Below are 15,627 nucleotides of genomic sequence, written 5' to 3' on the forward strand. Positions count from 1 at the left end.
CAAGCTAACCTAACTTCCCAAACGCTGTGGGCATCTGAACGCTGATTGGCCGAGACGCGACACGTTCCATCAAAGATGTTTTATTGAGAAGAGCACCACTTCACATTTTCTCCGCATCTCACTGCAATCTCAACGGCAGCGGGCCAGGTGAAAAAAATTATAAATCGGAACGCGTCTCTGGTATTGTTCAGGGGGCCGGTCCACATTTGGAGGCGTTCATTGTGTAAACCAGCTTTCACGATATAAATAATCTCCATTGCCATCCAATGTAGCTGATGAGGTTCAGAGTCAGACCGGTTCAGAGGCTGGTCGTCTGACTGGGTCACAGGCTACAGCACGTCTTGTACACCTCCTCATATCTTTGTGTTCATCCTCCAGCCCATCTGAGAGAGTGTTCTCCACGGCTGGAGACACAATAAGTCCTGAGAGATCGCGTATCCTCCCGGAGAAAGCAGACATGCTTATTATTCAGTTCATATACCCTTTTTAAAAAAGGAAGGAGCACTGTAATTTCTAGGAACATGTTTAAATTAAACAGAATACATTTTATTTAAGTTATGTAAGTTTTATTTTAAGTTCAAGAATAATATGTATAAATGTTTTTGGTTATTTAAAAAAATGTAAATGTGTATGTATACATACTGTATATGGTGTGTGCAGCATTATAGAAAATTATAGAAAAGAAAATTAATGTAAATAAACCCGTTTGTGCTCTTTTTTCCACCCCTTGCCCAATAAGAATCGATAAGAGAATCGATAAGGAATCGAATCGATAAGCAAGGAATCGTTAAAATCGTATCAATTCTCATCCCGACATATAAGTGCATACTTGCGCACACAGACTCACACACACACACACACACACACATTTGGGCATTTAGCTGATGCTCTTTTTCACCCACCCTGCCCCCACCCTCCCCCGATCCTCTATCGGACGTAACACCGACTCCCCCTCCGACTCCCCCTCCGACCTCCACCCTTCTTTTTCCCCTCCCTCACCCTCCCCGCCCCTCCACCCACTCCCTCCCTCGCTCACTCCCTCTCCTCGTCTCGCCCCTCTGTCACTCCGAGCAGAAGCACACACACAGAAACCAGGTCAGCAACTTGTTCGTATTGTTGTGGTGTTTGGGCGGCGGGCGGGTGGGGGGAGGGGGGGTTGCAGAGCAAGTCAAACAATCTTAACTAATGTGTCTCGTTTAAGCCTGATATATCCAGGCTACTGGACACTGTGTGAGGGTTGGGCTAGTGTGTGTGTGTGTGGAGGGGGGGGGGGGATGAATCTGAACCGACCTCTTCTTCAAACGTGGCCCGTAGAGTGTTTACGGGGACCCGTTTCCAGTTTGGTAGAACGCAGGAACTCACAGGCGGCGCCAGCGCCCCGGCTCGTGTTAAAAGCCAAAAGCCGAACGCCGTACGTTCCCTCCTCAGGCGTCAACGCTCCTCTTCCTCCGAGGCCAAGTGGACGCCTTGCAAAGAGAGCCGTGGTCACATTTCACCAGTAAAGACGGCAGATTTTTTACTTTTATCTCATTTTCTCATATTCTTCACTAACATTAGACTTTAACTGAATGAATGTGATGACAAATGCAAAAGCTCTTTTTTTTTTTTTGCTGAGGTTTTGTGTATTTTAGCCCATATTGACCAATTTTGCATGCACTTTACTACTAGTTGATACATGTCTTCACAGTATGAACCGTTGGTGATAACTTTGATTCTACAGTCCCAGTAGCAGGACAGTTACGGCATGACTCATAACACAAATAACAAATAACACAACTGAATGTTTTTACTCAACATGACATATAATATAATGTCGTTTCTCAAACCGCGGACCTCACTTCATGCTCATGGATAAAACACAAAGATCGTACTTTTTTATTTTGATTGACAAAGCATTTGTGACAAATACATTGAAAAAAAAGACATTTAAACAAGAGTTATTTCTTCTATTCATTGCATATATTACACTGTACATGAAGCACCTTGTTGGTGCTTTGTACATGTGCATCCGATGTGCAGACATGCATCATTTGATAGATGTATTGGCGTAATATTTCTGGCTCGACTGAATCTGAATTCACCGATAATATCTGTGTTGATCGCAGCGTGAGTCGTTTTCTGTCGTTTTCTGCATTCCACGAACACATTACTGAATGTTATGACAAAATAAAAGCGCTGCCGCTCGTTAGCTTGTCAAACGACACCGACCGCGATGGGAAAGCGAAGCTCCGCGTCGTCCCCGCGGGGGCGAGAGTTTCATTCCTGTTAACGAGAGGCGGGGCTTGCGCGTCGCGTCTCGGCGGGCGGCTGGACAGCTGCTCCGCTCGACCCGACGCACGTTGAAGGGTTCAAGATTCAAATCCTCGGCGGCGTGGACCGCGTGACAGCTCCACCGCGGGGCTTCTCGGAATAGATAATTGGTTTACGGCTCGAACACGATGAGCGGTTTGTGGCCGCAGAGGTACGTCTCAGAATAGATGGCAGGTTGTGATTCCAGCTATGCCTTTTCTTTTTTTTTGCTGTCGCATAACATCTCTAAATAGATAATTGATTGTGATTCCACTATGTTAAGTGCTTTTATGTCCTAATGGGAGAACAGACAGCACAGCCAATTGTTTGGGATTGGAGGAGACGCTCTCTGGCTCTGTGCTTTTCTTAATTCATGAATTTTCTTAATTCTGGAGAATGCATACCGTTACTGTCTTTGTTCTGCATACACTGAGCCGTAGTAGAGAGACTTTCTCCTTACATCGTGAGATTTGACTGACAGAGGAACCAATTTGTTCACTCTAAAGGTACTAGGACTCATTTAAGAGTCATCTTTTTTAATTTTTAGAAATAATTTTTGTGTCAAGGAAGCTCTAGAAGACCTAATCTGCCCTGTGGTCAAAATTCACTCCATTGCATGACATTCACTTGGGTGATAAAGTTTGTTTAAAGCGACTCTTTGTGAACGAATCCTCCCCAAACTACTTCCTTAAACTACTCACTAATCAGTGTTAGGTTTTTGCAATCAGTATTTGAATACTTTCCTTGTTATCACGATTCCGCCTGCATTGAATTGGATCTCAATATACGGCTCGTTAAGCTCAAGCCTCTGATTGGCTAGTACTGCTTTTCCTTTGTTGGTTGGATCGGTTGGATCGGTTGGTTGGATCGGTTGGATTGGTTGGATTGGTTGGTTGGATTGGTTGGATCGGTTGGTTGGATTGGTTGGTTGGATCGGTTGGATTGGTTGGTTGGATCGGTTGGATTAGTTGGTTGGTACGTAATATTTCAAAAATCAGGCACATCTTGTCTCAAAAAGATGCAGAAAAATTGGTTCACGCGTTCGTTACTTCGAGACTGGATTACTGCAACTCCTTATTATCAGGCTGCTCTAATAAATCTCTTAGGTCCCTCCAGTTGATCCAGAATGCTGCAGCTCATGTTCTCACTCAAACTAAGAAAAGAGATCACATCACTCCTGCACTAGCTGCTCTGCACTGGCTCCCAGTAAAATCAAGAATCACTTTTAAAATTCTTCTCTTAACGTACAAAGCCTTGATTGGTGATGCACCATCATATCTTAAGGAGCTTGTAGTACCATATTGCCCCACTAGAGAGCTACGCTCACTAAATGCGGGACTACTTGTAGTTCCTAGAGTCTTAAAAAGTAGAATGGGAGCCAGAGCCTTTAGTTATCAAGCTCCTCTTTATGGAACCAGCTTCCAATTTCAGTCCGGGAGGCAGACACAGTCACCTCGTTTAAGAGTAGACTTAAGACCTTCCTCTTTGACAGAGCTTATAGTTAGGGCTGAATCAGGTTTGCCCTGGTCCAGCCCCTTGATATGCTGCTATAGGCTTATAGCTGCCGGGGGACGTTTAGGATGCACTGAGTACCTATCTCCTCTTTTCTCTCCTTAAGGATGAATTTTCATCTCTCAATCACACGTTACTAACTCTGCTTTCTCCCCGGAGTCCTTTTGACTTCACGTCTCATGGGGTCATCGGACCCTATGAGACGGCATAGATCCTATCTGCCTGATGGATCGTCTGGGTCGTGGAATTCCTGCTCATGACTACGCCACTGTCCTGTTGAGACTCCCACTGTTGAGACTCCGCCTCCTCCTCCCCACCGCCATCTGCCTGATGGATCGTGGAGGTCTCCATCGTGGAATATGCCTACTATGAACTATTCATACACTCTGTCATATTCATTGAATGTATTTTAACTCTAAATCTGTCCTTCTGTACACATTACATCTATTGCATCTGTCCATCCTGGAGAGGGATCCTCCTCTGTTGCTCTCCTCCAGGTTTCTTCCCTTTTTTACCCCTGAAGGGTTATTTGGGAGTTTTTCCTGGTCCGATGTGAGGTTTTGGGGCAGGGATGTCTATGTGTACAGATTGTAAAGCACTCCGAGACAAATTTGTAATTTGTGAAATTGGGCTATACAAATAAACTGAATTGAATTGAATCGGTTGGTTGGATTGTTTGGATCAGTTGGTTGGATCGGTTGGATCGGTTGGTTGGATTGGTTGGATCAGTTGGTTGGATCGGTTGGATCAGTTGGTTGGATCGGTTGGATCGGTTGGTTGGATTGGTTGGATCAGTTGGTTGGATCGGTTGGATCAGTTGGTTGGATCACTTGGATTGGTTGGTTGGTTGGATTGGTTGGATCAGTTGGTTGGATCGGTTGGATCAGTTAGTTGGATCACTTGGATTGGTTGGTTGGATCGGTTGGTTGGATCGGTTGGTTGGATCGGTTGGTTCGATCGGTTGGATCAGTTGTTTGGATTGGTTGGATCAGTTGGTTGGATCGGTTGGATCAGTTAGTTGGATCACTTGGATTGGTTGGTTGGATCGGTTGGTTGGATTGGGTTTGCGCACAAGGAGAGAGATTGGAAGGGTCTGAGTAAGAATACCAGGCTAAGCCAAGCAGAGGAAGAGGAGGCTGGGTCACGCCTTCGTCATACACAAGGTGCTCCTACCGAAGGTGCGGCGGTTTGAACCAGAACCATTTGTTACTGAAGAACCCTGAAGTGTCTTTTTCATAGGTTCTTTGTGGCACTAAGGTTTCATTAAGAACCCTTTTTACACAAGGAAGCCTTTTTTTCAAGGATTGTTGGACGCATGGGAGTCAAAAGGCGATGACCCCAAACACCACGCCGACCTTCACGAGGAACTATGAAAGAGTTCTTGTTTCCGGGTTGAGTTATTAGAACCACTACAATCTTAAAGAGGTTCTCTAGAGAACATCGAGGGTTCTGAAGGTATGAACCCTGTAAAAAGGTTCCAGGTATAACCTTATAAAGAGGAATCTTTCATTAAAAATTCTCCTAGGAAAGAAGATAGGTTTTCCTATCTGGGGACAAGCCGCAGAACCCGGTATGGTTCATGTAAGCAGCTCTTTCTCTCCAGTATATTCCTCTATAGATAGTGTAATATTGTTCCAATGTCAAAGGAAGCCATGCTGCTGTAACTTGAGTTCAGAGGGAGAGTCAAGTGACCGTTCCCCTTGTTGGGCAACACTTTCCTTCAAACGGTACTTATCAACAAATAGCCCAGATCCCGTATCAAAGTTAGAGCCAGACCACGTACTGTACCAGAGCAGTTTGGCCAACTCACTGGATGAAGTCAGTAAAGATGATAACATGTACCTTCATTGTTCTTCTGACAATACATTTATTTTCTTTATAAACTTTTAAAAGGTCCTGTGAAGAGACCAGCATCTCTTTTCTCATGTGATTATGTACATAAAAGCCTTTCATAGTTACTTTCTGCATTCTCCTCTTTTCTTGTATTCTTCTTTTTCCATCTCCAGGAAGCATCACTTCCTCCTCTCCTGACTTCTACCTCTAGCGGCTCTCAGGGGCCACACTTTGCTACACGGACTTTTGACATTTTCTTACTTCACGATGATTCATCAGTTCATCAAAGCAACCACTTTTTTTCCAAAACTCTTTTTCCAGAGGAAGATGATTCCGACCTTTGACTGCTGACCTTTTCTTTGACTTTTGTACGACACTTTTTTGTAGTTCTTATCTCATAGTTTTTAAATGTTCTTGCTTCCTGTGGGGACACCTGTCTGACTTTATCTTACGTTAACACTGTCTCAGGTTTCCCTGATTCTTGTTTTATTTTGTACCGCTCACCCAACTGATTCCCCACTCGGCTGTCATAGTCCTTCCCCCCCCCCCCCCCCCCCCCATCACAACATGTGGTCTACTTTTATGGTGACCGACGAGGAGGGCCGTACTGTCGGGCCGGGAGGGGTGGCCGCACCGGGAGGAGCACCCCAGGGTGCGGCGGGTCTGTCCGGCCTCAAGATCGGACGCGGCAGGGGGAACAAGCGGCGCAGGACGACGTCGGCGGGATCCGGCATGAGCGAGGCCCAGGAAGGGAAGGTGAGCTAACGGGAACATTCGCCAAGCTAACGGGACCCATCGCGAAGCAGGAATTGGGCGTAATAAGTATTTGCCCCAGACCAAAAGGAGACCTTTAAAATTACGGCAATGACATGTTACGTAACCACGAGAACCATGAGGTAGGAAATAATTACCCGCACATATTCAACATTGTTAAGGAGCTGAATTCCCAAACCCTGACACTCTAAACCCAACGCATACCGGACACAACTCTCCCATCTGTTGAGGACATGAAAAAACATCTTCCGGAGATTCTTCTTTCCCTTTGGTAGCGTTCATGTCCTTTAATCTGAGATTAAGATAAAACGTACACATGGGAAAGAGCTCGAAAAGCTGCTTTTAAATTGAGTCATTTCCACGATGTGAACATACCTCACTGTTTGCTGTTTGTGCTGACTCCAGATCAAGTTGGCGTTCTTCGTGGCCATCGTGGGCGTGGTCCTGATGGTGCTCGGGATGGGCACAGAGTTCTGGGTGGAGCTGTCTCCTCCCAAGCATTTCTACAACAACCAGGTGCAGTAGTGGCGATAAACGGGGAGCTTTTCTACGAATGGTGGATATGTATATTAATCTGTGCGGGGATGTTTTCCTAAAGTCCAAAAACCACAACTAGGCAGTGATTTCCCAGAGCGCGTTTCTTCACTGGCTCAAGGATTAGGTTTACGATGTTGTTGTTTACTTACTTAAATCTCTCCCACCTATTACAACCTGCTCCCCTTCGAGGTCACTCGGGTCAGCTGACCGGCTGCTCCTAGTTGTCCCCCCAGATCACAGCTGAAGCTCAGAGAGGCCTCCGTTCAGTTAGGCTGACCCTGACATTGCCCGTTTGAAGAAAAAAAGAAGCAATTCTCTAGCTTTTAAATTTATATTTATATTCGATTTTACTTCATTCATCCCGAGGGGGAAATTTCTTGAAGCAGCAGCAAAACATTAAAATACAATGAAAGGAAATAAAATAGCAGGGCAAGAAAATGAAAAAAAACTATATATATTTATATATATAAATATTTAAATATTTGAAAAAATAAAAAAGTAAAAAAAATGTTAAATAAAAGATGTGATTAAAAAGTAAAATGAAATAAAACTGAGAGTTGCCATTCTATATTTGTGTCATTTAATCATGTCTGTTCGTTGTATAGTTATATTTCTTTATTGTACAGCTCGTTGTCATTAATAATACATTTGGATTGGACCTCTCTGATCTTTACTTCTTTCCGTCTTTCTTTGTGCAGACGTGTCTGACAGCGCACTACGGGCTGTGGAAGGGCTGCACAAAGACCTTGTGGGTGTCGGACATCGACCCGGAGAGAGAGAGCTGTGGCCCTGCAGAACTACCCGGAGGTGACTCACAATGCACCGACCGGTCGGGGGGGCTGTCTGACCTTTATGATAGCTGAGTGTGTGTAGGAGTGTGTGAGTTTTAAGACGATGATGCGGGGCTCGCTGTGTGACGGCCGTCTGGACGGAGTCATTGTTACATCGTCAAGTTGCTTTGTGAAGTTGCTTTTGGGTGAAAGGATTACGTCATTGTGATTTCGGAAGTCCTCGGCTCGTTATTTAAGGTCTGAGTCTTTATTTGTATATGTTTTGAAAAGTCCCGTTGAAAATTCATGTGTAAGATATTGCTCGGGTTGAGGAAACATATTAAATAGCTATATAAACTAAATATAATATGAAAAATATAAAAAATGTAAAAAAGTATTTTTTTAAAGTAATATGAAAAAATGAAGAAAAAAATATTAAAAGAAAAGAATAATAATTAAATTAAATTACATTTGAAAAAAATGAATACCAATGAATAAAATGTAATACGTTATGAATAAAATAAATGAAATAAATAAAATGAATAAAATGAATAAAATGAATAAAATGAATAAAATGAATAAAATAAATTAAATGAATTAAATTAAATGAATAAATTATATAAATTCAATTAATTGAATGAATTAAATTAATTAAATTAATTGCATTTTTTGATGGGATTAGACATTTCGTGAAGCCACCCTGCTGGCTGAAGAGAACAGCCCAGAACTCCCAGAGGATGCAGCTTTGAACACACTGATTAGGAGTGATGTGTGTGTGAGGAAACTGGCGTCACATTCCATTCCAATGGCCAAACTCCCAACTACAGTAACACATCGGCGTGGCGGCTGCATGCTAATAGCATATAGATGCTCCGGACCGCCACCTTCACTTGAACAACAACGAGACGTTCATCAACACGTCGTTCACGGATTCTCTCATTTTAACAAACGACCCTCCATCTTTGTTTTCCTTCCTTCCTCCCTCAGAGTCAAACTGCACCTACTTCAAGTTCTTCACCACGGGGAAAAACGCCGTGATGTTCCAGAAGACGACGAGAAAGAGTAAGTCACGCTGCCTCTCTCGGGCTCTCGTGGCCTTTTCCTTTTCCCTCGCCCACTCCCTCCTTTCTCTCCATACATATCTTCTTCCCCCTCCATCTCCATCTACCGACGCTCTTGTTTTATTCCCTCCGTCGCCTGTCCGTCACCCGCCCCCTTTGTCTTCTCTGCATCCTTTCCTCTCTCCTCTCCCCTCACCTCTTCCTCGCTGCCCTCTCTCAGGTCGGCCATTGTCTGCTCGCTGAGTGCTTGAAATCCTTTCCGCCCACGCCGGAGAGTCTCCGAGCATGTTCCCCTCACCTCTCCTTTCACAACGCCGTGAGGTCACGACGGAGAATGACGAGCGACAGACGTGCATTTAAAATCTAAAAAAAGATAGAATACAAATATACAAAAGAATGAATAAAATACCAGGGCATTATAAATTTGAGTATTTAAATATGAATGAAATAAATAAAATAAATAAAATGAATTAAATGAATGAAATAAATAAAAAAAATAAAAAAAATAAAAAAAATTAAAAAATGTAATGAATTTAATACATTTAATGAATTAAATAAACAATAATTAAAAATAAGAAGAAGAAGAGATAATAATAATAATAATAAAATAATGAAATAATAAAAATAATAAAAATAAATAAATAGATAATGTACAGCCGTCAGTGTACGAGACAAGGCACTAGAACTGTGATTGTATTACTTCGTGAAAAGAGGAATCATGAAGCAATAATAATTGTTCATCATCTTCCAAAAATGATCCTCCCAAAAAAATCCAGAGCAAATATAAATCATCTTTATGGTCCTAAAAACTGAACGTGAGGGTTGATATCTTTTAAATATTCTCCAGTGGATCAAACCAAGATAGATTTTGATGGCTTTCAGCTCTAATGTGAGCGGGTGTGGGCTTATGGTTACCCATGATGCCTTTCTCTGCGTAGAGATTTGTATGTGTCTTGTTTGCGATCAGCCTCCTCTCCTGAAAACACCTCGACATAGTTGAATCTGTTTTCCATGAACATGTCAAACTGAAAGCTCTTTGATTGGCCTCATCCATCCAGTTCCAAAGCCATGTCGACTTTGCTAACAGGTGTTTAAACGTCCAGGTGACTCCTCGGTTCTCCTTTTGTTCTTCTTCTGTGCAGACCTGAATGTGGCTGCGGCCATGTTGGCCCTGTTCAGCCTGTTCCTGATGGTGATGGGGGTCATCTGCATCACCATGGCTCTCAGCAAAGAGATCGTCTTCTTCCTCAAGCCGGCGTCCGTCTGCTTCATTCTCTCAGGTCGGTGGAGGTCAACCGTTTGGCCTTTAGTGCATCTTAGATTAGAGATTAGATTTTACTTTATTCAACCCAATGACAGACATTTCTTGAAGCAGCAGCAAATATTTGTGTTTTTACAAATATACAATAAAATAAATAAAATAAATAAAATAAATAAAATAAATAAAATAAATAAAATAAATAAAATAAATAAAATAAATAAAATAAATAAAATAAATAAAATAAATAAAATAAATAAAATAAATAAATAAAATAAAATTAATGAATGAAATGAATAACATAAATAAAATGAATTAAATGATAAAATAAATGAAATGAATGAAATGAATGAAATGAATGAAATGAATGAAATGAAATAAATAAAATGAATAAAATGAATAAAATGAATAAAATAAATACAAGATAACATTCCAATGAGAGTGTATCCTTCTCCATTGGAGTTCGCTCGAGGTTCATAATATTCGGACTCATCGGTGTCTCTCCCTCAGGTGCTCTGGTGCTCGTCACTCTGATCGTGTTCCACCAGTCCGTCCTGGCCTTCCTGGCCAGCGACCACACGGTTCCCCTCCACCACGAGCTGTCCTGGTCGGTGTCGTGCATCGGCTGCGCGGGCGCCATCCTCATCGTGGGCGGCGTCCTCTTCCTGCTGCTGGCGCTGCCCTACAGCCCCTGGCGGAGGTGCCTCCGTCAGGACGGCAGCAGCTAGTGGCTCGGAGGCGGCGTTGCACGAGGACGGAGCGCCAGGGCTTTCCCAAACACGTCCGAGTAAAAGAGATTTCAGAGGATTCATTTATCTCTCAACATTACCATAATGTCCAGTACCAACATACCTTTATCTTTCCTAATCTCTCTGAACCCCGTGAGCAGCTGAACATGCTAACAGTTACACGAGAACGCCGTGTTATTAGATCTTAATGCTCAGACGTGGTTGGGAAACGGCCCTTTATTGTCTTACTATCTTACAAGGGTTGGAGGACATTAACCGTCAGTTCATTCATTCAATTACTGTCATTTGTCTTTTTTAATCTATTTTATTGAAGTATTTCACTCCTTTGACATGAACTGAACGAATTCACAAAATCCTGTTTTAGAGCCGGATTAAGGATTTAATGTGAACGCCAGCTCTGGGCTGAACTCCACGCTCACATGTTCATCAAGATGAATATCAACATGTTTCCTTGCTTCCTCTCCCCTCGTTTAGTTAGAAATGAATGAACAGAACGGTTTACTGTCCTCCAATCAGAGAACCTCATTTAAGAAACTTATTTTTGTTCTCCAGCGATGTTTGTGCGTCTGTGTGTGATGGATGTTTTGTGTTGTTCCCCAACTACCACCAAGAGACGTTCATTACCAATACATTAAATGCATTTAGTCATGTGACATCCTTTTTTAATATAAAAATATAAATATATCAATATATATTTATAGATTTATATATTGATATATTGATATATATATATATATATTTATATATTGATATATATATAAATATATATATATATATATATTTATAACTCATCACTATTCATTCATTTCAAGCTTGATATTTTTTTACTTGTCTTTCTGTCCTCATCAAGTCTCACATTGTCTTAGACATCACACACATGCTTCATTTTTAATTCAGCGTCTCACTTTATGTAAACGTTGATAAGCGAACGCGTGCCGGGTTTTAAATAAGCTTTTCTTTCTTCTTTTCTTTCTTTGATCGGCATCGATTGAGTATGAATGACCTTCATTTTATTATTAAACATGTCATGAATATTTAATGTCCACATCCACTCTCATTCTGCACCCCCGTCGCCACGTGCCTCGGCTCACAGGCTCCGCCTCCTCAATGGCCGTCGTCGCTTTTTACGGCACTCGATAAAACAACACACAAAAAACTGATATTTGCATATTTGTTGAGTCCATTTTTGAGAGTTTTAAGCTGGATTTTTCATCGGCTTTAAATGTAAAGCATAATTATTTCATAGCCAACGTAACATGTATCTGCTATGATTAATTATAACAGTCCGAAACCCATATTTTATTTAAATTCTTTTTTCTTGACCACTTCATCTCTGCATGTGCAGTTTCTCCCGAGAGTTACTTTTTAGACAATTCCTAATGTTGCACATTGTAACATAACCTTTAAGACAACTTCTTATACGACAATGTATTACCTTAATATAATCAGTAATCAGCTGGGGAGGTGTTGTCTCCGTTAAAATGTTAATCAAGGACGTTTTCTCTCCGTCAGTTTGTTCTCAGAGTTCATTTATGAAAATATTCTGAAGCTTTATTCTCATTTGAATTTGAATAAAATACAAACGAATCAGGCGTGGCATTAGTCTCTACGTCTCACAGCTGCCTTCATGATCATAGATAATAACCAACTTCCCGGAGCTTCTTAACCTTCATCTGGCTTCCCAGACCTTCTCCCTGAGAGCGAACTTTGAACTTTGAGGAGCGTCAGGAGGGGGGGGGGGGGGGGGAGGAGTCCGGTGACCCACAACAAAGGTCCCCGGCTAAATGTGAACCCGGGATGTTGCAGTCGTGTGTTATTCGATCCGCACACGGCCCTCTTTACCTTTTTTCTCGGGATCCGGATTCTCATATTTCCGCCGGCGCCTGAAGGCGGCGTACTGAGCAGGTGACGGGTGATGTCATCGCGACTATCGGCGTTACTTTGGAATCAGTTTGGCGGGTCGAGGCTGAGCGTGACCTCCTGGATTGTGCTCTCGACACCTCTCTCTCTCTCTCCCTCTTTCTCTCCCTCTCTCTCTCTCTCCCCTCTTTATCACGCTGACGTTACCAACGCTCCGGTTCTCAGTCACCACACTGACCTCCTTCCACGGCCGTTTTGGCTGCGACCTCCACGGCTAAATATAGGACCCCCGTCAACAACTCTTCTCGGAGCAAAGAAAATGTCACTAGCACCCCCCCCCCCCGTCCCCCCTCCTTACCACCGCAGGGCTCTCAAGTTTTGAAGACAGGCAAGCGTACAACTTTTCTTCATGTGTGCTACAAGCCCCGCCTCCTCCCCCACTGAGTTACTACTTACTCACCTGGCACCTGTCACTCACATTGTCCTGTGAACAGGACCAGTAATCAGGATAGTTAAACCAGACTTTAGTAATCAGGATAGTTGATCCAGACTTCAGTAATCAGGATAGATAAACCAGACTTCAGTAATCAGGATAGTTGATCCAGACTTCAGTAATCAGGATAGTTGAACCAGACTTCACTAATCAGGATAGTTAAACCAGACTTTAGTAATCAGGATAGTTGATCCAGACTTCAGTAATCAGGATAGTTAAACCAGACTTTAGTAATCAGGATAGATAAAACTGACTTCGGTAATCAGGATAGTTGATCCAGACTTCAGTAATCAGGATAGTTAAACCAGACTTCAGTAATCAGGATAGTTAAACCAGACTTTAGTAATCAGGATAGTTGAACCAGACTTCAGTAATCAGGATAGTTGAACCAGACTTCAGTAATCAGGATAGATAAACCAGACTTTAGTAATCAGGATAGTTGAACCAGACTTCAGTAATCAGGATAGTTAAACCAGACTTTAGTAATCAGGATAGTTGAACCAGACTTCAGTAATCAGGATAGTTAAACCAGACTTTAGTAATCAGGATAGTTGAACCAGACTTCAGTAATCAGGATAGTTGAACCAGACTTCAGTAATCAGGATAGTTGAACCAGACTTCGGTAATCAGGATAGTTAAACCAGACTTTAGTAATTAGGATAGTTAAACCAGACTTCAGTAATCAGGATAGTTGAACCAGACTTCAGTAATCAGGATAGTTGAACCAGACTTCAGTAATCAGGATAGTTGAACCAGATTTCGGTAATCAGGATAGTTAAACCAGACTTTAGTAATCAGGATAGTTAAACCAGACTTCAGTAATCAGGATAGTTGAACCAGACTTCAGTAATCAGGATAGTTAAACCAGACTTTAGTAATCAGGATAGTTGAACCAGACTTCAGTAATCAGGATAGTTAAACCAGACTTTAGTAATCAGGATAGTTGAACCAGACTTCAGTAATCAGGATAGTTGAACCAGACTTCAGTAATCAGGATAGTTGAACCAGACTTCGGTAATCAGGATAGTTAAACCAGACTTTAGTAATCAGGATAGTTAAACCAGACTTCAGTAATCAGGATAGTTGAACCAGACTTCAGTAATCAGGATAGTTGAACCAGACTTCAGTAATCAGGATAGTTGAACCAGACTTCGGTAATCAGGATAGTTAAACCAGACTTTAGTAATCAGGATAGTTAAACCAGACTTCAGTAATCAGGATAGTTGAACCAGACTTCAGTAATCAGGATAGTTAAACCAGACTTTAGTAATCAGGATAGTTAAACCAGACTTTAGTAATCAGGATAGATAAGAGATAAGATAAGATAAGATATATACTTTATTAATCCCCAAGGGGAAATTAGTTCTCTGCATTTAACCCATCCTTAGTTATTAAGGAGCAGTGGGCTGCAGTGATGCGCCCGGGAAGCAACTGGGGGTTCAGTGCCTTGCTCAAGGACACTTCGACTTGCAACTAATGGGGAGAGCGGGGATCGAACCGACAACCTTGGGGTTGCAGGACGACCCCCTTACCCCACTGAGCTACAGCCGCCCCAGTAGTTGAACCAGACTTCAGTAATCAGGATAACTTATCCTAGTTTTTACAAAAGGAATGTTCAAATATAAAGAAAGTGTGAAGTTCAATCTGTCGCGTGACCGGAGAACAACAGGAAACATGGACGCCTGTCAACGAGCCTGCAGGAGGAAGAGAAAGAAGAAGAGGAAGAGGAAGAGGAGGAGGAAGAAGAGGAGGAAGAGGAGGAGGAGACCGGGCTGACCGAAGAGGGGAAATTAAATCTGCTGAATGTCTCCTTGGTGTCAGACTCCTGGTGACTCATGAAAGCCGACAGGAGGCGGCAGCTAAACACCGTACCGCACGAGAACGCATCAACACGGGAGAGCCAGGTGCATCATGGGAGCTCTGCTCCGTCTGGTTGGAACGCAATGATGTTAAAGCTCGTTAAGAAAACTTCACGGCTTCGGAATTCACGACAAAGAATAATACTTCCCGTTTGCCGTGCGGCGCTTCAGAGACGCACACGCGTGTGTTGAGTTTCACCGGACAGGTTTAGTGTGAACGTTTACCCAGAGACTCAACATGCTCAGTTTCATCAAACAGAGACTCAACATGCTCAGTTTCATCAAACAGAGACTCAACATGCTCAGTTTCATCAAACAGAGACTCAACATGCTCAGTTTCATCAAACAGAGACTCAACATGCTCAGTTTCATCACCCAGAGACTCAACATACTCAGTTTCATCAAACAGAGACTCAACATGCTCAGTTTCATCAAACAGAGACTCAACATGCTCAGTTTCATCACCCAGAGACTCAACATGCTCAGTTTCATCAAACAGACACTCAAAATGCTCAGTTTCACCAAACAGACACTCAACATGCTCAGTTTCATCAAACAGAGACTCAACATGCTCAGTTTCATCAAACAGAGACTCAACATGCTCAGTTTCATCAAACAGAGACTCAACATGC

At 42.5% G+C, this 15,627-nt stretch overlaps 1 protein-coding gene across 1 annotated transcript; it reads left to right on the top strand.

Moving 5' to 3' along the window:
• Window positions 1-1,037: 1,037 nt before the first annotated feature.
• LOC130203619 (voltage-dependent calcium channel gamma-6 subunit-like) lies at window positions 1,038-11,822 on the top strand. Its single transcript, XM_056429989.1, has 7 exons — window positions 1,038-1,095; window positions 5,808-6,390; window positions 6,814-6,924; window positions 7,644-7,752; window positions 8,703-8,777; window positions 9,919-10,056; window positions 10,545-11,822. The coding sequence occupies exons 2-7, from the start codon at window positions 6,202-6,204 to the stop codon at window positions 10,760-10,762; spliced, it is 840 nt and encodes a 279-aa protein (XP_056285964.1). The 5' UTR covers window positions 1,038-1,095; window positions 5,808-6,201; the 3' UTR covers window positions 10,763-11,822.
• The last annotated feature ends 3,805 nt before the right edge of the window (window positions 11,823-15,627 follow it).

Source organism: Pseudoliparis swirei, chromosome 1 (genome assembly GCF_029220125.1).
Source record: "Pseudoliparis swirei isolate HS2019 ecotype Mariana Trench chromosome 1, NWPU_hadal_v1, whole genome shotgun sequence".
Classification (NCBI taxonomy): Eukaryota; Metazoa; Chordata; class Actinopteri; order Perciformes; family Liparidae; genus Pseudoliparis; species Pseudoliparis swirei.

Excerpts from the sequence above, each read along its gene's own strand:
- LOC130203619 (XM_056429989.1), top strand. The coding sequence starts at position 6,202 with ATGTGGTCTACTTTTATGGTGACCGACGAGGAGGGCCGTACTGTCGGG. Across the intron at positions 6,925-7,643 it reads AGCATTTCTACAACAACCAG|ACGTGTCTGACAGCGCACTA; the intron begins GTGCAGTAGTGG and ends TTCTTTGTGCAG. Across the intron at positions 10,057-10,544 it reads CGTCTGCTTCATTCTCTCAG|GTGCTCTGGTGCTCGTCACT; the intron begins GTCGGTGGAGGT and ends TCTCTCCCTCAG.